Source organism: Mesocricetus auratus, unplaced genomic scaffold, assembly GCF_017639785.1.
Source record: "Mesocricetus auratus isolate SY011 unplaced genomic scaffold, BCM_Maur_2.0 Super-Scaffold_100006, whole genome shotgun sequence".
Lineage (NCBI taxonomy): Eukaryota > Metazoa > Chordata > Mammalia > Rodentia > Cricetidae > Mesocricetus > Mesocricetus auratus.
Window position 1 is genome coordinate 77,535,399 of NW_024429190.1, and position 19,399 is coordinate 77,554,797.

Below are 19,399 nucleotides of genomic sequence, written 5' to 3' on the forward strand. Positions count from 1 at the left end.
AGCTGGCAGGGCTGTGCTTTACGGCTCTGGGTGTGCTTTACGGACAGTGCACAACAGTGACGTGCAGAGCATAGCAACCGCTCTGGAAACCTGGAAGCGCACCAATCCTGAGACTCTTTCATGCCCCTAGACACTCCCCTTACACTGCCCTTTAAGATCCCTGCCTCGAGGTTGCTTGGGGTCTTTCTCCAGCCATTCGCCTTGGTGGTGGGGTAAAGGGCCCGAGCTAATGGGGTTAGCTCGTTAAACATCAACAATAAAAGACTCTTTGCTTTTGCATAGAAATGAGCCTCTTGGTGATTTGGGGTTCAGAATTTGGGCACAACACCTCTAAGTTCCTACCCAGTTTGATTTCCTTCAATGATGAACACTGATGTCGAACTGTAAGCCAAGTTAACCCTTTCCTCCCCAGCTTGCTTTTGGTCATGGTGTTTCCTCACAGCAATAGTGACCCTAACTAAGACAAGTTGATACCAGATCTGTGGGGTATTGCTGTGACGGACCTGAACATATTTTGAGGATGATTGTGCAAGGGCTTTTGGCTGGAGAAGTCATTACAGGTCGAGAGCTTGGTGAACTGTTCTGTATGAGCTTAGACGATGAGGACCTTGAGAGCAATGTGAACAATGGAGGCCTGGCTTGTGAAGTTTCAGAGGAAAGCAAAGGCTCTACCGGGCCATGTATATGAAGAAACTGTGGTGTCTGGTCAGCTGGGGCTGAAGAAGCAGCTATGATTAGCAAGAGCCCAGCATCACTGAGGTGAGATCTTCTGGGAAGTGTTTCCTTCAGACCAGCACACAGAAGCTGTGCTCCAGAAGCGGCCAAAGTTGTACCTTTTGTTGGCAGCTGACCTTGGTAGTATAAGAGCCACACCGGTGGTGCTGGTTTTGAAGGCACGAAGGGGTTATAGAAAGCAGCTGAGGCTTAGCATGGTGTGCCTGAAGAGGGCCCAGGAAATCCTGAAAGTGCAGCCCGGTAGCAGCAGAAGACCCAGAATTTTGAAGATGCCAGGACCATGGGACGGTCACCAAGAACATCAGCAGCCATGGAGTGGAGCCAGCTGGAGCCTAGAAGACAAGCTGTGTGTGCCGTAGAGGTTAGGGCCAGAGAAGTGGTGGATCCCAGACATGGGACACAAAATTATTTATACTGTTGGAGTTTGGTTTGGTTTGTGCAGCAGTGGTGCATGGAGCCTGCCCTAGCTTAGAAGACAAGCTGTGTGTGTTACAGAGTAGAGAAGTGACCCAAACCCTTTGAAGGAACCTAGAAGATCATGAGTTTGGTTTTGCTTTGTTCAGATTGTGACTGTACCCATACTCTTCCCTATTGAAGTAAAAGCTTTTATTTATTTTATAGGAACCCACAGTTGAGAGACTTTGAATTTTTAAGAGAAATTTGGGTTTTTAGGAGACTTTGGATTTCTATAGAAACTGAATTCATTTTTTAATTAATCTTTTGTTTTGTTTTAAAGACTTTATTTATTTGTTTGTTATGTATACAGTGTTCTGTCTGCACACATCATTAAAGATTGTTGTGAGCCACCACATGGGTACTGGGAATTGAACTCAGGGCCTCTACAAGAGCAGCTAGTGCTCTTAACCTCTGAGTCATCTCTCCAGTCCAGGACTGAACTTTTAAAGTATTTGAATTGGTAAAGACTTTGGGACTTTAAGTTTGGAATATGTTTTATGTTTGTGGTATTTATTAATCTGAGGTCTTATCAGGTTGACAAGGTCAATTGTGCTGTCTAATTTTATGTCATCTTGACACAGGCTAGAGTCACCAGAAAGGAGGGAACAACAATTGAGAAAATGCCTCCATAAAATCGGGCTGTAGGCAAGCCTATAGGGCATTTTCTCAACTACTGATCAATGGGGGAGGACCCAGCCCATGGTGGGTGGTGCCATCCCTGAGCTGGTAGTCCTGGGTTCTATAAGAAAGCAGGCTAAACAAGCCATAGGGCGCAAGCCAGTAAGCAGCACCCTCCATGGCCTCTGCATCAGCTCCTGCCTCCAGGTTCCTGCCCTGACTTGAGTTCCTATCCTGACTTCCTACAGTGATGAACAGCGCTATGGAAGTGTAAGAAGTGTAAGCCAAGTTAACCCTTTTATTCCCCCCACACACTTGCTTTGGTCATGGTGTTTCATGGCAGCAATAGAAACCCTGACTAAGACACTTAGCTTCTGAGTAGTCATACACTCTTGCACTAGAGGACACCTCTTCCTAGGAGGTGGTTATTGTGACTTCAAGGCTTCATAGTTGGGTAAGACTGCTGTTAGTGTTTCGCCCCCAGGGGACCATGTAGCACCTCCAGGCACTAGGAAGACTAGCTGATAGGAAGGAAGCACCCAGCCTGGCTCCAGTTTGATTTCTCTGTGCTCTGACTAAAATGTGTTGTTTCCAGGAATCGGGTCTTAACATAAACTTCTACCAAAGCAATAGCCATTGCTTTGTTTGTAGATACTTTGGGACCTCCCTGGCCAACAATTTATAGGGAAGTGATGTGCACCTGACATTGAAATTTATTTGATAACCCATGGCTTCTGGGAGGAGCGTAATCTACCCATGGAAGACATCTCCATTTAAAATGGGTTTTTATTGTGTTTCCAGTAAACTTGTAAATCAGGCTTCTGTATGCTTCTTTTTCATATATCTAATTTGTATTTCACTCCCCACTCTCCTCCTCTTCCATCTCCTCCCCACCCCTCCCTGATTAAACTTTTCTACCTATTATTTTTATTAACCATTTGTGTTTTCTTCTTTTGAGAGCTTAAGTTCCATAGACAGTTTTTAAAGCAGGCTTTTGATTTATCGCTATAGTTCTTTTTTTTTTAACCACTTTTTTTATTTAAATTAGAAACATACTTGCTTCACATGTCGATCCCAGCTTCCTCTCCCCCCCTCTCTTGGCCCTCTACCAGCCCCCCCAGTCCCCCACCCAATCCCCACGCCATTCTCTAAGGGAGGGTGAGGCCCTCCATGGGGGATCTCCACAATCTGTCATTTCATCTGGGGCAGGGCCTAGGCCCTCCCCCCGCTATAGTTCTTGAAATCAGATGTTTTTATTACTTCCAACAATTGTTATTTACAGGATAATGAAGCTTTTGTGCTTCTATGTGCATTTGTTTTATTTCTGTGAAGAATTGAGCTGGCATTTTGGTTGGGGCTGCATTGAACTTGTAGATTGCTTTTTGTAGGTGAATGTTGTTGCAGTATTGCTACCTACCCATGAGCGTGGGAGGCCTCTCTGTCTCCTGTGCCTTTTTCAATTTCTTTCTTCAGGGTTGTCAGGGTGTGTTGTTGTTGTTGTTGTTGTTGTTGTGGGTTTCTTTTCCTTAGGTTAATTTCAAGGCACACTGTTTAGGCTGCTGTGAGTGGGTTATTTCCTTGATTACTTTCTTGATATGTTTGTCATTGGTATATAAAAAGATGACTGTTTTTTGGTTTTTTGGGTTTTTTTTTGTTTGTTTGTTTGTTTTTACAAGACAGGGTTTCTCTGTATTGTTTCGGAGGCTGTCGGTCCAGCCTGGCCTCGAACTCACAGAGATCCGCCTGCCTCTGCCTCCCGAGTGCTGGGATTAAAGGCGTGCGCCACTATCGCCCAGCTCGATGACTGGTTTTGTAGAAGTTGATTTTGTAACCTGCCGATTGGCTGAACTTGTCCTTCAGATCTAGGAGTTTCCTGGTGTTTACCTTAGGGTGTCTCAGGTACAGAATCATGTCATCTACAAGTAAGGCTGCTTTGATTTCTTCCTTCCATATTTGTCTCTCTCCTGTTTCTTTTACCTTACTACTCTAGGTATGGCTTCCGGCACTCTAATGAATAGGAGTGATGGCAGTGAGCACCCTTGTCATGTTCCTAACATTACTGGGGATGCCAGTGTTAGTGGAGTGTCTCTCCATGTACCATAATCTTGACTACAGATTTGTCCTAAGTAGCCTATATTAAGATGGGAAGTATGCACGCCTTTAATCCCAGCATCAGGAGGCAGAGGCAGGCATATCTCTGTGAGTTCGAGGCCAGCTGGTCTGTAAGAGCTAGTTCCAGGACAGCCTCCAAAGCCACAGAGAAACCCTGTCAAGAAAAACCAATAATAATAATAATAATAATATGGGAAGTGTTCCCTAGTCTCTCTGAGGATTTTATCATGAAGGGATATTAGATTTTGTCTGCATTTATTAAGATGATCATGTGATCCATCATTCAGACCATTTGTATGACAAATTACACTTATTGATTTAGTTAAGTTGAATCACCACTGTATGCCTGGAATAAAGCTAACTTGATCACAGTGAAAGAACTTTGGGATGTGCGGAGTTTAATTTGCAAGTATCTTACTGAGAATTTTGTGTTCATTCGGGAGATTGGTCTGTAGATTTTTTGTTGTTGTTGTTGTTTTTGTCTGGTTTCAGATTCAGGATAATACTGTTTTTTTTAAGATTTATTATTTAATATGTTCAGTGTTCTGCCTGCTGTATGCCTGCAGGCCAGAAGAGGGCACCAGATCTCATTACAGATGGTTGTGAGCTACCAAGTGGTGGCTGGGAATTGAACTTAAGACCTCTGGAAGAGAAGCCAATGTTCTTCACCTCTGAACCATCTCTCCAGCCCAGATAATGCTATTTTTATAGATGTCCTTTTCTATTTTATGGAAAAAATTTAGAAGTTCTAGCGTTAGTTGTCTTTTGGATGACTTGTAAAATCCTGTGCTGACATCTGGACCTGGGCATTTTTTCAGCTGGAGGATTTTAAATTATGGCTTTACTCTTATTTTTATAAGTCTTTTAAATTATTTCAACTTCGTCAACTGTGTGGGGTCACATGCTCTCAGATTTTCTAGTTCGGTGCAATGTACAATGTTAATGCATGGCCCCCTCATTTTCTGGATTTCATTGGTACCTGCTGTAATGTCATCCTTTTCATCGCTAATATTATTTTGTTCTTCTCTCTCTCTGTCTTGGTTAATGTGGCTGAGGGCTTGTCAATCATGTAACAAATGGTGTCCTCTGGCCTTATGCACCCTGGCACCTACACTCCCTCAAAAGATCATAAGCTGAGGATAAACATAACTCAGGAGTAGACACTGAAAGAGAAACCATGCTCCATGTGGGCCAGTGATCCCGCTCAGCAGATAAGGGCCTTGCTCAGAAGTCATACAATCTGAGTTCAATCCCCAGGACCCAAAAGGTAGGTAGAAGTGACTCCTGCAAGTTGGCATCTGACCTCCGTATGTGTGCCATGGTATATGCTTGAACACAGGTGCCCACAATAAACACATATAAACGCCCATAACAAGTGGATCTTTAAGAGAAATCCCAGAACTAGCTAGTGCCTTCCACATATGGTGGTACCTCTAAAGGAGGAAGGGCCCTCACCAGATGCTGGGTCTTCTTTATCTGAGGAAAAAATGGGATTTTTAACATTGCAGCCCAAATAGAGCAGTAGGATTGATCTGAGGGAAATCATAATACGATTTAAGATTTAGAGGGAAATAGAAGGGTTACTTTTGAGTTGAAGCTGGGGCAAAGAGAAAGTACTTATTTTCTTTTTTCTGCTGATAAATCAATATATTATCCCCACAGAGGGGAAAAACACTCAACATCGCAACATGATCGTGTGGGTTGGTCACATGACAACACGTAGAAATAGAATGAGCAGGCAAAGTTACCTGTCTCCAGTGTGAGAACCAGGACGGGGAGAGGGAGCTGTTTTTAGAAACAAACCTCTCCTTGACCCTTTAAATCATATTTGTTTCATTTTAAATTTTAGCATAACATACAAAGTAATGAATGTCAGCATGGCACCGTCCACATGTGTCATTATAGTCTGGACTTATTTGTTTCTCCACCACAAAATACATTTATAACTGGTTGCTTTATAAGAAAGAAATATATTTATCTCTCTCTATTGAAATCCAGATCCACCCACCATTCTCCCCCTCCTTTTTTTTTTTTTTTTTTTTTTTTTTTTTTTGGCCTCAAGGAAACACAACTCATAGAAAGGAGTGACAAAAAACCAAATCTATAAACTAAAAACCTGGACATTTCTATTACTATCTTAAGTATGGCAATATCTTGTTTGTACAAATAAAGTGTGTCTGAAGATCAGAGAGTGAAGCTTGCCACTAACTAACCACAGAGGTCTGGAGGTCTGTATAGACAGACAGGAAGTGAGATGGTTGGTCAGAGAAAGGAATATAGATAAGAGAAAAACGGGTCTCTTTTCTACTGGGAAGCTAGTGAGATAAAGGTGGCTTTGGCTTGCTCCTCCCCCTCCCTGATCTCAGTATTTTCCCCTATATCTTTTTATGGGCTTTTATTAAGACTCTTGTTACACTTATATGTGATTTTTAAGGTATTAAAACTAACAATCATGTCAGCAGTTATATTGTTCAGTAGACTTGTAGACTTTTGGAAACATAGTTTCCAAGAAAATTGTTGGAGGCATTAACTGTTGGGACTCATGGATTACAGACAGTAACGTAAAAGGAGTGCATTTACTCTGCATCCAGGCTGTGAGCTACAGAATAAGCAGGTGACATTCATGTCATCATGGCACAAAACAACTTCATACAGCTTTAAAGTATTGAGATTATTTTTTATTCCTTTATGTGTGTGTGTGTGTGTGTGTGTGTGCAAGTGAGTGTGAGTATGTGTATCCTGATAAGTTTCATTATTTGCTTACAGTAAGGACTTATTCAGAGAAGCATGGGTACCTTACCAGCCCATAAAGAAAATGTTTCTTCGTCATTTGCAATTTCTCTTGAAAACCTGGACTATTACAATAACTCTTCCCGCCAGCCTGGTCCCAGAACCACATCAGTCCCAATGAACATGCAGGATGCTATATTAATTATGACATCATTGGCCGTTTGCTATGGTTTCTTGTTGGCTAGCTCTGACTTAATCATCAACCCATAACTGCTAATCTGAGTATTTCCATGCAGTTTTCTCTTACTGGAGAAAGGGTTCAGACCTCTTACTCTTCTCATATCCTACATGGTGACTGACTGTGCCTCCATTTCCCAGAATCCTTCACCTCTCCTAGTACTACCTATCTTGCTTCCCTATTTGCTAACAGTGCTTTATTCATCAACCAACAAGACAAACATATACCCAGAAGAGCATTCCCCATCACTGGACAGTTTTCTCCTCGGAGAAAACAGAATTGCACATTCTTCCCTGATGTCGATGTGGTGTGGTGTCAACAGAGCGAGGCTGAGAAGCTGCTGCCCTTCAACAAGAACCATGTCTGTAACTCTCAAGTTTGCACTGCATCTTTGTGTAGTCACTGATTGCTTTTGATCATTGATGCTACTTACTCGGTGACTAGGCTTGAGCTCACAATGCTCATCTTGATACCAGGATGAGCTGGTTAATAAATGCCTGTCTTATTTGATAACTGGGATAAATAGATCATTATGCCCATCTTACTTGGTACCAGGATGAGTGGATCCATAATGCATATCTTTCCCATAATCTTAAAAACCTAGAGTGACTGTCATACATTCAGTTGTTCAAAACAACAGAATGCCAGGCTGTTGACATTATATACACGCTTTAATCCCAGCACTGTGGAGGAAGAAGCAGGTGGATCTTTGCCAATTAGAAGCCGATCTAAAAAGCTTATTCAAGAACCGTCAGCACCGCCATGTGTGTGCTGGAAATCAAACCTAGGTTATGTGCAGGAGCAACAAGTGCTCTTAACTTCTGAGCTGTCTCTCCAACTCCAGGGTTTGGTCCTCAACAAAGTGGTAGTCTGGATGCAAGGTTAGAAGCTACTGAGAAAAGCAAAAAGGATAGTCCTTTTCCCTCAACAGGGACTGGCTCTTTTTACAAATGCCTATGTTTCAAGAGAAAGTTATAAGGTAAGGTGGGCTGGCTACTTTTACAAATACCTACATTTCAAGGGAAAGTTGTAAGATGTGCAAAGAGAAGTTTCTCTGTAGAGTGGATGATAGTTAATAGACTCAACCAGGGAAAGTGAAGAGAATATATGAGACTATGGAGTGCTAAACCTGACATCTACATCACCTGACATTTCCCTCTCTCAGAGCTCAAAGAACATCAAAGAGAAGGGTCAGAAAGATTAGGAGAACCAGAGTCAAGTTGCTGTGAAATGTCTTCTGGACATGACCGGAGACACTGCACCCATGAACTCATAGCCACTGTGGTTGCTGGCACAAGATCAGTCAGTACTCCAGTCTAAGATCCCACCCATGCCCAAGGAGATAATGGCACTTAAGGGGTGGCTGCTCCAGGAGGGAGTGTCTGTTTTCTTCAGTAGCCCATGGTCATTCATTGTCCCATGCTCCAGGAGGGCATCCATGAGTATTTGGGTAGCTCTAGTTAAACTCAGTCGATTTGTTGTTTGGTTGGTTGGTTGGTTTTTGGACATAGAAGTTGTAGGCAGAATGTGGAGGGTAGCCTGTGAGGAGTTGGAGCAGGGAATATTGTTGTATATGATCTAAATACATTGTACTCACATATAAAATTGCCAAAGAATACACTTTAAAATGTGACTTTAAAACCTTCGCTCAAGAGATGGAGTGTGTTGATTCAGCAGCCAGGGGACCAGGGGAAACCAGAGACAGGCAGTGGCAGTCTGTCCAGCCCAAAGGCTCAGGTGAGCTCTGCCCTCACAGCTGCAGTGAAGGGCTTCACTAGACAGAGTGTGGTGAGGCCAGCAAAGACTGCGTTGTAGAGGAACACGATGTAGAAATTGCCCAGCCAGTTGAAGGGTCCAAAGTCACCCAGCAGGTCGAAGCAAGTCAGCCAAAGGGTCCGAGAAGACAGGAAGTGTCGTGCCATCTAGGCCTCAGGCTTCGGAAGAGTGGAGAACTGTAGAAACCCATGACTGAGGACACCATCAGCTAAAAGATCAACATGACCTGGATGATGACACCAAAGGATCCCAGTTTGGAAAAGGAGACCTGACCCAGGGAGACATCCTGAATGCCCCTTGGCGTGGCAGCCTCATCGATGAGCAGCTCCAGGATACGGATGGCCACAACAAGCACGGACAGGCCCATCAGCAGCAGCAAGCACAGCATGGTCAGAGGGTAGCCCAGGTTCCGCTGCCAGGCCGAAGCCTTCCATCGCTTTTCTAAGAGGACCCTCTGTGTCTGCAGAGCCAGGACCTGTCTGTGCAGCAGCTGCATGTCCAAAGGCAGCCAGCAGGAGGAGGGATTGCAGAATCGTTGAGTCAGAGCTGCCTCCTCAAAGGCTCAACAATTCAGCTGTTCTTCCAGGTCTTCTAGCAGCCGGGGCTTGACCAGCAACTTCCCAGTGACTGAGAACATGCGGGCCAGACCTAGGGGAGTGTACACCAGGAACAGGAGAACTCTGAGGAAGGAGATACAGGAATAGAGGTAGGGGGTTAGTACTCCCAGAAGTCAAAGAGCGACTCTCTGCTGGCCTTGTCATTGTCTACAATGGCTGACGCCACCCACGCCATGCCCAGCACAAGCAGGGTGAGGAGGAGTATCAGCATCACCACTGTCTCATAGACCCGGCCCAGGACACCCTTTCTGGAGCCAGTGAAACCCTCAGACTCTGTGAAGAAATATGCAGAGGGCATAAGGAAGATGAGGGACATTGGAGAAGAGAAAAATGCAATCTTGTTAGCTGTGGCATCTTCATCAACCACTGTGGTGAACTAGGCGGGTTTCTTGGAGCCCATCAGGAAGATACAGAGGATGTACAATGTTGCAAACAGAAGTATTGAGATGATGCACTTGCGGACCCTGTCGTGGAACAGCTGCTCTCGCACGGGTAGCACTTCATAATCAGCTGCTTCCATACTCTGCTCAGCATGACTGGGGCAGGAGTGTCCCCGGGCCCGGGAGGATGAGCAGGGATGAGGCCACCACCCACCAAGCACCGGGACCTAGCCTAGGAGCCACCAGCTCCTCCTCCTATCTTCACAAGCAGTATTAAGAGAGAAAAAGAACACGTGCCTGCAACTATTGTGTAGTCAGAAGACTCGTGCAGCTGCAGAAGGCACTTTTCTCTCAACTAACGCGGAACTGCTGTGTCTTCAAATCTCATCTTAAGATGCTGTTAGATGCTTTCTGCAGGAAAGCTTTTGGCAAAAAAAAAATTTTAAAGGTACATGTTCATTAACTTTCACAGCAGCACAAAGACTAGAAACCTAGCATAACCTGTATCTGAGGGAAGATATGACATGTGTGACAGGCCCTACAAGGTCCTGAGTGTCAACCACAAGCCACTCACTCTCTATGTTATGGGGAACTACAGGGGGACACTCAGATGTCACCTTTCTGCACACAAACTATCCAGAGTGCTCTTAAGGGAAAGATGTGACAAGCTATTATCAGCGATAACACCACTTTTTTAAACAAAGACACCTCAGAACTTCCATAAACATAGTGTGGCTTGATCCTGGAACCCTCCCCAGGGCCTGCAAGGAAATAAAGGACAGGCACACAGACACACGTGCAGAAAAACTGCACACAAGTAACCGGTAACCTCCATGTGTTTACTATGTGCGGGATGGTAGGGTGGCTTAGCTGCTCTCGGAAGCAGGTCTCTGGGGGCAGCAGCCTTGAGCTGTAAACAGAAGGAGAACAGTGCATTTAGGGTACTATTTTTGCACATGCTGATAAATACTCGGCAAACATGTGTACTTGGACCGGAAGAAGAAGAGGGCTTTGTCAATTTCCCTTGGGTCTGTGGCCTTGGCCCTTGTCATGGCTGTGCCTACATCATTAATACACATTCACTCGGGATGTGCTCATGTCTATCTATGTGTCTGTCTGTCTCTCCATCTCCACCCTGCATGTACATATTAAAACATTCCATCCTGTAAGAAGTTCCTTAAGTTAGGAAGGAAAACAACTCAAAATAGCTTCAGGAAGTCCCTGAAACTGACCAGATTCACTAGGCTTCTCCCTGCCAGAGTAGCCAAGCCAAGATGCAAAGATGACTAAGACAAGATTGGCTTCTACCTGGGAGAGGTGTAGACCAACTGAGTAACTTGGAAAGGACACTCTCCAAACTGTTGAGCTGCCTACAGGCTGTGCAGTGTGCTGCAGGTCCGCAGCTTTTGTGAGCTGTCGCCATGCTAAGGCAGGCTTTGGGGATGCAGCCATCTGTGAGTCATTTCTGGTCCTCCATCCACATTGTTGTAAGTAACTCCCGGTTCACCAAGTTGGACTTCCGTGGTTCTGCACTTCAGTCTGCTGTTGGTTCTTCATCTGGGGTGAGTAGACCTGTGTGGAGTCCCCCTAGCAAAAGTTGTCCAACAATAGTGTGTATATGTGCACATGTATGTGTATGGGCATGCACATGACATGATATATGTGTGGAGGTCAGAGGACAGTCTACAAGAATCAGTTCTCATCTGTCCCCATGTGAGTCCCAGGGAATGGATTTAGGTCATCAGGCTTGACAGCAAGAACCTTTACCAACTGACCCACCTCTTTAGTCTAGTGCCATACTTTGAATTAAAATACCAGGTCACACAACCTGAACACACACACACACACACACACACACACTCAAGATCTTTCTCTCCCCCAGGCTGGCTTCAAACTCAAAAATCCCCCTGCCGGACTCCAACCTCTTGCATGTTGGAATGGCAGGGGTACATACCACACAAGACATTTTCTGAAAAATTCAACAGTTCTGGTTTCCACAAAGGTTGACAGAGTCAGGTAAACACCATTTTCTACACCTAGATTATAATGACACAACAGGGTGCTGTGCCCACAGCAATGGTTAACACCAGAGGAATTCTCATTTTACCCCGGTAATTCATCCAGTACCATGACATCACTATAAACTACTTACCATTCTTACCACCACTTTGCGCATAGACTTGAAGAAAAAGTCACCCAGCCTGAGTCACATTGCTATGTGCAACTGAAGAAAAGCAAGTCTAGAGTCTGTTCTGTTTCTGTTTCTCAGTGCTGGAGACCCAGACCTCACATACACTCTACCGCTGTGTTACAAACCGACTCAAGGCTGAGAGTTTAAAAACCGCTACATCACAGAACCCTCTGTGAAGTCAGGGGATGAGAAGATCCTAAGATCTCTGTTGAACCACCTTTAAAAAACAACAAAAAAAAAACCAGTGCTTAAATACAACATTATTATCCAAATATGTTTTATTGTATGTAAATTCTAGAAAACATACAAGTTCAGTTCTTTCCAGTTAATTCCTCACTCTGCAAACATGAATTTTCCTCACAATAAAGCCTTCTTTGTCCCTTCATGACCCTTTCAGGAGCATGTGCACACACAACACCTGCTCCAGGTCCATTGTAAAAAGATCATTAGCTGAAAGGAAAGTGGCTTGACAATTTTTTCAGGATAACAAAAAACAGAGTAAGTCTCTCTTTAAAGGGCCACATGATAAAGCGTTAAAAAATAAAGTGCTGCATGGGTATAATAAGTGACACTTTACCAAAGAGTGACAGCTGTGGAGTTACTGAAATGTAATCTACCATTTTCTTAACCAGACGAAAATGTGCAGTTTCTCCTTTTTAAGAGAACTTCTCTCTCACCGCCTTTCTGAGAACTCTCCTTGGGATCTCAAAGACGCAGTGTTTCTTCAGAGTGCTGCGTCTCACGAGGACTGTCCTCCACGCCATCTTATAAGCATGAAATGAGAAACACAAAACGACTCAACTCCAGGTGCGTGTGCATCTACTTACAGGGAGGGCTGCTGTATGTGACACAAAGAACAAGAGAGCGGCAGGAAGCCAGGAGCTCCGTCAATGTCTACCACGCCATGCCTAGAAACACTGGCCCAGTCATCCATGGGCACCTCTGTGTCTCCTTGACACCGTGCAAGAATTGGAGACCTCCATCCCCATGGACGCCGGAAACAGGCTCAGACTCAGCAGCACAAGGGGTCACTTGGGTTGAAGCGGCGTTCTCAAGCCGACTCTCTGCTGCCTTAGTGCAACCTGGACCTCCTCACGAGCCTTCTCCTGTTGCTTCAGCTTGGTTAGGCGCTTCATTTCATACTCGTTCTCTACTTTGATGGCTAAAAGGATAAAACAAACGAAGTCGTCTGAGTGGCGGTTTCACCTGGCAGCATCTCAGAACACAGAGCAGTTGGACACTGCTGAAGAATTAACAACTTGACTGAGGACAGATGGGGAGCACAGGTGTGGATGACAAACTTAAAAGTGTTGTGGTCACTAGCAAATGATAAATCATTTATTAAAGTAGATTGGAAGGAAGGAAGGAAAGAAGGAAGGAGAAAGAAAGAAAAAAGAAGAAAGAAAGAAGACTTACTTTGTGCTGAAGGGAGCAGGCCTTCCTTGACAGTTTTGCATGCCGCGAGCTTTATGGGACTACAGAATGTAATTTCTCCCAAGAACGGCAACTTGATGTTCGCTAAGTTTGTGTACCAGGTCTTTGTGAGCTCTGCAAGGTCCCACGGTTCCTGTCTGAAGCAAAAGTTCATGGACTTGTTCAGTTTGTAATCGGGCATGCTATGTGAAATACAGATGTCTTGCTACCCTTCCCTCCAGTTTGGTTTTTAGAGGATTTTCCAGAGTTACCACCATAACTAGGAATAAAAAAAAAACTACTAATTAACAGAGACAGGATTTGTTTACAGTGCAGCAGATTACAATTCCAGGAAATCCACTAATGAGATGGTAAACAGGAACTATAGGCTACAATGTCTTTATATAAATATATATATACATATATATTCATACATATATATATACATATATATATATATATATATATATATTGACACAGGGTCTTACCATGATGCCCTGGCTAGCTACTGGGACTACTGTGTGGTGGTAACAATGTGTGTTCATTATGTGTTCCCTGTATCCCAGGCAACCAGCAGGTCTTAGACCTGCATTGGTTCATTTGCAAGCCCCACCACAATAGATGAGCGTGCACTGTGTTACAGGTGTGGGAGATAAGGATAAGACACAGTGCACAGAGGGAGCCAGGTTTGGAGCCCAGGACTCCAGACTGAAAAGTCCATGTTAACATACACTGTCTGCCAAAGAGGACGGTAAGCTAAACTGAACCTTGGCACACCAGCTAAGGAAGTGCTCTATACAAGTCTTATTAGTACATTTGTATACTCTCAAGATGTGTGTTAAGATGGCAGCGGTAAAGCTGTTTTTGAATGACTGAAACTAAAGAAAAACACACAGACATATACATTTAGACATAATATTAAGAAACACGCTGGGCGGTGGTGGCTCACACCTTTAATCCCAGCACTCAGGAGGCAGAGGCAGTCAGCTCTCAGTGAGTTTGAGGCCAGCCTGGTCTACAAAGTGAGTTCCAGGACCGCCAGGGCTGTTACACAGAGAAACCCTGTCTTGAAAAACAATTTTTTAGGGCTGGAGATGGCTCAGTGGTTAAGAGAATTGACTGTTCTTCCAGAGGTCCTGAATTCAATTCCCAGCAACCACTTGGTGGCTCACAACCATCTATAATGAGATCTGGTGCCCTCTTCTGGTGTGCAAGCATACATGCAGAACACTGTATACATAATAAATAAATAAAATCTTTTTTTTAAAAAAAAAAGGCCGTTTTGCTCAGTCTCTGCCGCATCCTCCTGCCTGTCGCCATGGCCGCCTACAAGCTAGTGCTGATCCGGCACGGCGAGAGCGCCTGGAACCTAGAGAACCGCTTCAGCGGCTGGTACGATGCTGACCTGAGCCCGGCGGGCCACGAGGAGGCGAAGCGTGGCGGACAGGCATTGCGAGATGCTGGCTATGAATTTGACATCTGCTTCACTTCCGTGCAGAAGAGAGCAATCCGGACCCTCTGGACAGTCTTGGATGCCATTGACCAGATGTGGCTGCCAGTGGTCAGGAGCTGGCGCCTTAATGAGCGACACTATGGGGGTCTGACTGGTCTCAATAAAGCAGAAACTGCTGCTAAGCATGGTGAGGCGCAGGTAAAGATCTGGAGGCGATCTTACGATGTCCCACCGCCTCCAATGGAGCCTGATCATCCCTTCTACAGCAACATCAGTAAGGATCGCAGGTACGCAGACCTTACTGAGGACCAGCTACCCTCCTGTGAGAGCCTCAAGGACTCTATTGCCAGAGCTCTGCCCTTCTGGAATAAAGAAATTGTCCCTCAGATCAAGGAGGGGAAAAGAGTCCTGATTGCAGCCCATGGCACAGGCCTTCGGGGCATCATCAAGCATCTGGAGGGGCTCTCAGAAGAGGCCATCATGGAGCTGAACCTGCCAACAGGCATTCCCATTGTCTATGAGTTGGACAAGAACTTGAAGCCTGTCAAACCCATGCAGTTCCTGGGAGATGAAGAGACCGTGCAGAAAGCCATGGAAGCTGTGGCTGCTCAGGGCAAGGTCAAGAAGTGAAGGCAGACTCCTACCCTAACACCCTCCTCCCTGCCTGTTTACGCCTCCTGCACCCTCCCCCAACACCTGCCACACTGACTACATCTTTAGAATCTTAAGTTTAAGTTGTAGTTGCAGATGGGGACCCATGGCTCCCATTTTCATTTAGTATTTTATCCCCTGCACCCACTCCCTTCATAGAGCCTAGTCAGAAAAACACCTCTGGGGTGCAGGTTCTTGGTCCACATCCAGGGACATCGCCTCTTACCAGGAGAGGTGAGAGGTAGTGATTACTTTTCTTAGTCCTGTGTTTACTAAGGGTTGGCTTTAGGAAGAAGAACCATGCAGTGATGTAACCAGTGAGAAGCTGCAGCCAAGTTTTGTCCCAGTTAGGTAACTGGGGGCTGTAGCCATTCCAGTAGAAGGTGAAGGTAACTCACATGGTGACTTAAACATACTACCTTCCTATCTGATCCTAAAGGAGCTGCTGGCCCTGGAAGGTTGGGATCAATCCTGTCAAGTCTTGTGTTGTTACATTTACTTTTACAAAAAAAAAAAGGGTACATATGTATTTATCAGCAGAAAAAGCCCCTCTGCTGTTTCTAGTGGTGATTGAAATAGTTCCATGTGATCACCAGAAAATAAGCCATTCCTCATATTAGATGGGATAAACTCTGTGTCCTCAAGGGGCAGGAGTGCTTCTCGCTGTGTTAAGTTACCTCTGCCTTGCTTTGGAGAGGTGCAGTTCCCTTTGATCATGTCCAGGTTTTGTCTTTCACTGTCTGAATCATGTTCCAGCTGCTTGGCCCTACTATGTGGGTTCAGAACTCGTTTTGGGCATAACTACTAAATCTCTTTCCAGATCAGTATAATAAAGGAGTGATGTGCAATAAAAAAAAAGGCGTTTTTTTTTAAAAAGAAAGAACCCCACTATTTTATATGCTAACTTAAAAATTAAAATGTTTTTAAGTAAGGTAATGCAGTCTCCCCCAGAATATCATAAGCACATGGCTGTGGTTTGATCAACCTAGAAACATGTCTTCTCATTTCAAAGTCTTTCTTTGGTGTGAAGACTGAATAGAATTGTGTCTCAGTTGCAACTGTCAACTTGATACAGCCTAGAATGACCTAAGAAGGGAATCTCAACTGAGGGATTTCCCAGATCACAAGTCCTATGGCCTCATCTGGGGGGGGGGGCTATCTTTACTTTTAGTTACATTGGAAGGCCCAGCTCGCAGTGGGTTGCAACACTACCTGGAGGCAGGTGGTCTGGGGATGTATGGTTAGTTAAGCATGAGCCTTGAGCCAGTCAGCAAGCAGTGTTCCTCCAAGGTTTCTTCTTCAAGCTCCTGCCTAGAGTTTGTGCTTTGACTTACCTCAATGATGAACTATGATGTGAAAGTGTCCTCCCCTGTATGCAAAACTTATTTTTCAGATTATATATATGTGTGTGTGTGTGTGTTTTGCTTGCACATATGTATAGGTATTCATGCATGCTTTATGCCCCTTGGGTCCAGAAGAGGGTGACAGGTCCCCTGGAACTGGAGTTGGAGACTGTGGGTACTAGGAACCAAGTTCTGATCCTTGCAAAAGCAGAGGGTGCTGTTCATCCATGAGCCATCTCTCTAGCCCCCCGTTTGTATATCCTTATAAAAGTAGTATTTGGGAAGCTGCAAGATGGGTCATCCGTTAAGGGGTTTGGTTCCCAGTGTCTACAGAGGGCAGCTGACACCACCTGTTAACTCCACTTCCAGGGGAGGTCTTCTGTCCTCCATGGGAACCTGCTCAAACACAGTGCACATACAAAGAGGAATGTACAAACATAAAGATAAATAATTTTTCCAAGTAGCCTTTTAGAAACAAAATCCAGACACTTTGAAATGCTTTCATATACTCTATTAACTTGCTGCGAACAAGAGTGCCAAACCCGTCACAAACTCCAGCAATACTATCGTAGTGTGTGTGTGTGTGTGTGTGTGTGTGTGTGTGTGTACTTACACTTTATAACAGCTGCCCTTCAAAATGGTTTGCACTGTGTTCCTTCTTGGCAAGCCATATGCCATGGCGAACGATGACAATCTTTTCCTTACATAGGAGCCTGGTGTAGCATCTCCGATGCTCTATTCACTTTGCCTGAAAGAATAACAGTCTTAGTTAACAGCTCTAATTTGAATATGGTAGGGCCAAATAATCAAAAGGTCGCGACAAAACATTGAGGGGTGTCAGGAAGCACTTTCGTAAACATTCCATGTATCTGAACCATGAACATAAAAGCTAGCTGTGTTCCATGAACATAAAAGCTAGCTGTGTTCGTTTTTCAGGCAGTTGCTCTATCAGTTCAGACACCATCGAAGAAGAGGGAAAGTCCAGCGGCAGCTGTCCTGTGAGAGGATGCAGTTGGCAGTGGTGCGCCATGGCACCATAGGTGGTTACTGCCTGCGCCTGAGTCCTCACAGCTGCGCACCCTTGTGGCTGTGATAGGGACAATGATCCCGCAGCTCTACGCCCCGACATCGCCAAGCTTGCACTGGCCACCGCCCTTCCCACGGCGCAGTTCCATACAGAACAGGCTGGGGCAGAGCAGCGAGTTGCCCTGCGGCCCTCCCACGCCCATCCGCTTCCGGCCCTCTGTACCCGGCTGGAGCCGCGGCCCCGCGACCCAGGGCGGCAAGCGCTAGGCGCACATGGCCGCGCACTCGCAGCCGCCCCGCCGCGGACGCGCGCCTATCTACTTGCTCGGGCGCCCGCCTGCTAATGAGCCGGCTTGCTTGCTCATGCGCTCCCACTTGCCCGTGCTCGCCTTGCGTCAACCGCCGCCTCAATAAAGGGCTTTGTGTGCGCGCATAGGGTGCTCTGACTCAACCGGTCCGCGGTGGGAGTCACACTTCACGAGCGGGTGACAACCTCTGTCCATGCCCACGGTCCAGGCTCTGGCGATAGCATCTACAAAGAGCAGATGGATTTGAGTGGATTGTCATCAAAACCGTGACCGTGGGGGTCCATCTAGTCACTTCTTAGGGTGACACACACAAATGGTAGCACAATGCGGGAGGGTTTGCTAGAGTTGCTCCTCCCTCCTCTGACCCTAAATGACTTCCTAAAGCAAGGAGAATATCTTATGTGTAGGTTTCCTGGGTTGTAAGGATTACAGATAATGCTTGAGAGTCTGTGAGCCACGAAGGGAAAGATTATATCATCGTGAGTAGTGACAGCCCTGTGAAACAGGCAAAGGGTTCCGATTGAGAGGAGAATGCACACTCAGTACGTAGTGAGTTCCAAGGCCAGCTTTTAAAGTCAAACATACCAATCTCTTTACCTGTCACACTTCTTTCCCGTTTGGTTTTGTTGAGAGTCAATCTAGAATGACCTACGACCACTATGTAGCCCAGTGTGGCTTCAAACATGCAGGTCATTAGGCGTGGCTGCAAGCCTTTATCCCTGAGCCACCTCGACAGTCCAACCTATACTTAGCTGGCAAGGGAGATGTCATGATCACAAAGGTGGTTTTCCCAGGGCGAGTCTTATCCATTGCACTCTGGATGTGGGGAGCCCTGCAAGTTCCCCAAATGTGAGATGCTCCACTGCATAATTTGTGGTAGTAGGGGACTATATTTACCCTTCCGTCTGAATTAGAAGAGGACGGGGGAGAGGAGGAAGAGGAGAGGAGGAAGATAACAACGAACAGAAAACATTTTTACAGACAGGTGCCCTACAATGATCTAGCAAACGCTCATCCAGACCCACTCATAATCCTTAACTACATCAACAAAGAGTATGTGACCGCACTGCATCCCCACAACTACAGGAGAAATAAAACTAGCCATTCAAGGAGGCTGTCCAATGGAGACCTACAAATAGACTATTTTCTGAATCTTCTTTAGAAATACCACATTTTGGCTGGAGAAATACCTCAGTGGAAAAGAGCACCTGTTGCTCTTCAGAAGACCCAGATTCCATTCCCAGCATCCACGTGGGGCTAACAACCATCTGAAACTCCTGTTCCAGAGCATCCAACACCCTTTTCCGGCCTCTAAGGGCATGTACATACAAGGTGCATAGACATGCATGCAG

General features: G+C 45.4%; 2 protein-coding genes, 1 non-coding gene and 1 pseudogene across 3 annotated transcripts; 2 read left to right on the plus strand and 2 right to left on the minus strand.

Moving 5' to 3' along the window:
• Nucleotides 1-7,654: 7,654 nt before the first annotated feature.
• Nucleotides 7,655-9,814, minus strand: LOC101842528 (annotated as a pseudogene).
• Nucleotides 9,815-12,113: 2,299 nt separating this feature from the next.
• Nucleotides 12,114-18,114, minus strand: CUNH4orf36 (chromosome unknown C4orf36 homolog). The gene is made up of 4 exons (XM_021230864.2): nt 17,963-18,114; nt 17,327-17,461; nt 13,270-13,424; nt 12,114-13,015 (listed from the first exon to the last, which is right to left on the minus strand). Exons 2-4 carry the CDS (start codon nt 17,389-17,391, stop codon nt 12,882-12,884), a joined length of 354 nt encoding a protein of 117 aa, XP_021086523.1. The 5' UTR covers nt 17,392-17,461; nt 17,963-18,114; the 3' UTR covers nt 12,114-12,881.
• LOC121140902 (phosphoglycerate mutase 1-like) lies at nt 14,550-15,350 on the plus strand. Its single transcript, XM_040747544.1, has one exon. It carries the CDS (start codon nt 14,585-14,587, stop codon nt 15,347-15,349), a length of 765 nt encoding a protein of 254 aa, XP_040603478.1. The 5' UTR covers nt 14,550-14,584; the 3' UTR covers nt 15,350.
• Nucleotides 18,115-18,791: 677 nt separating the features above from the next.
• LOC121141042 lies at nt 18,792-18,949 on the plus strand. Its single transcript, XR_005877989.1, has one exon. It is a non-coding gene; the product is annotated as a U1 spliceosomal RNA (small nuclear RNA).
• The last annotated feature ends 450 nt before the right edge of the window (nt 18,950-19,399 follow it).

What these genes read in the sequence shown, in the direction of transcription:
- CUNH4orf36 (XM_021230864.2), bottom strand. Translation starts at nt 17,391, where the DNA reads ATGGCATATGGCTTGCCAAGAAGGAACACAGTGCAAACCATTTTGAAG. An exon ending in AAGGGCAGCTGTTATAAAGT is followed by an intron (nt 13,425 to 17,326) that starts GTAAGTACACAC and finishes CTTTTGCTTCAG; the next exon opens with ACAGGAACCGTGGGACCTTG. An exon ending in CCTGCTCCCTTCAGCACAAA is followed by an intron (nt 13,016 to 13,269) that starts GTAAGTCTTCTT and finishes TTATCCTTTTAG; the next exon opens with CCATCAAAGTAGAGAACGAG.
- LOC121140902 (XM_040747544.1), top strand. Translation starts at nt 14,585, where the DNA reads ATGGCCGCCTACAAGCTAGTGCTGATCCGGCACGGCGAGAGCGCCTGG.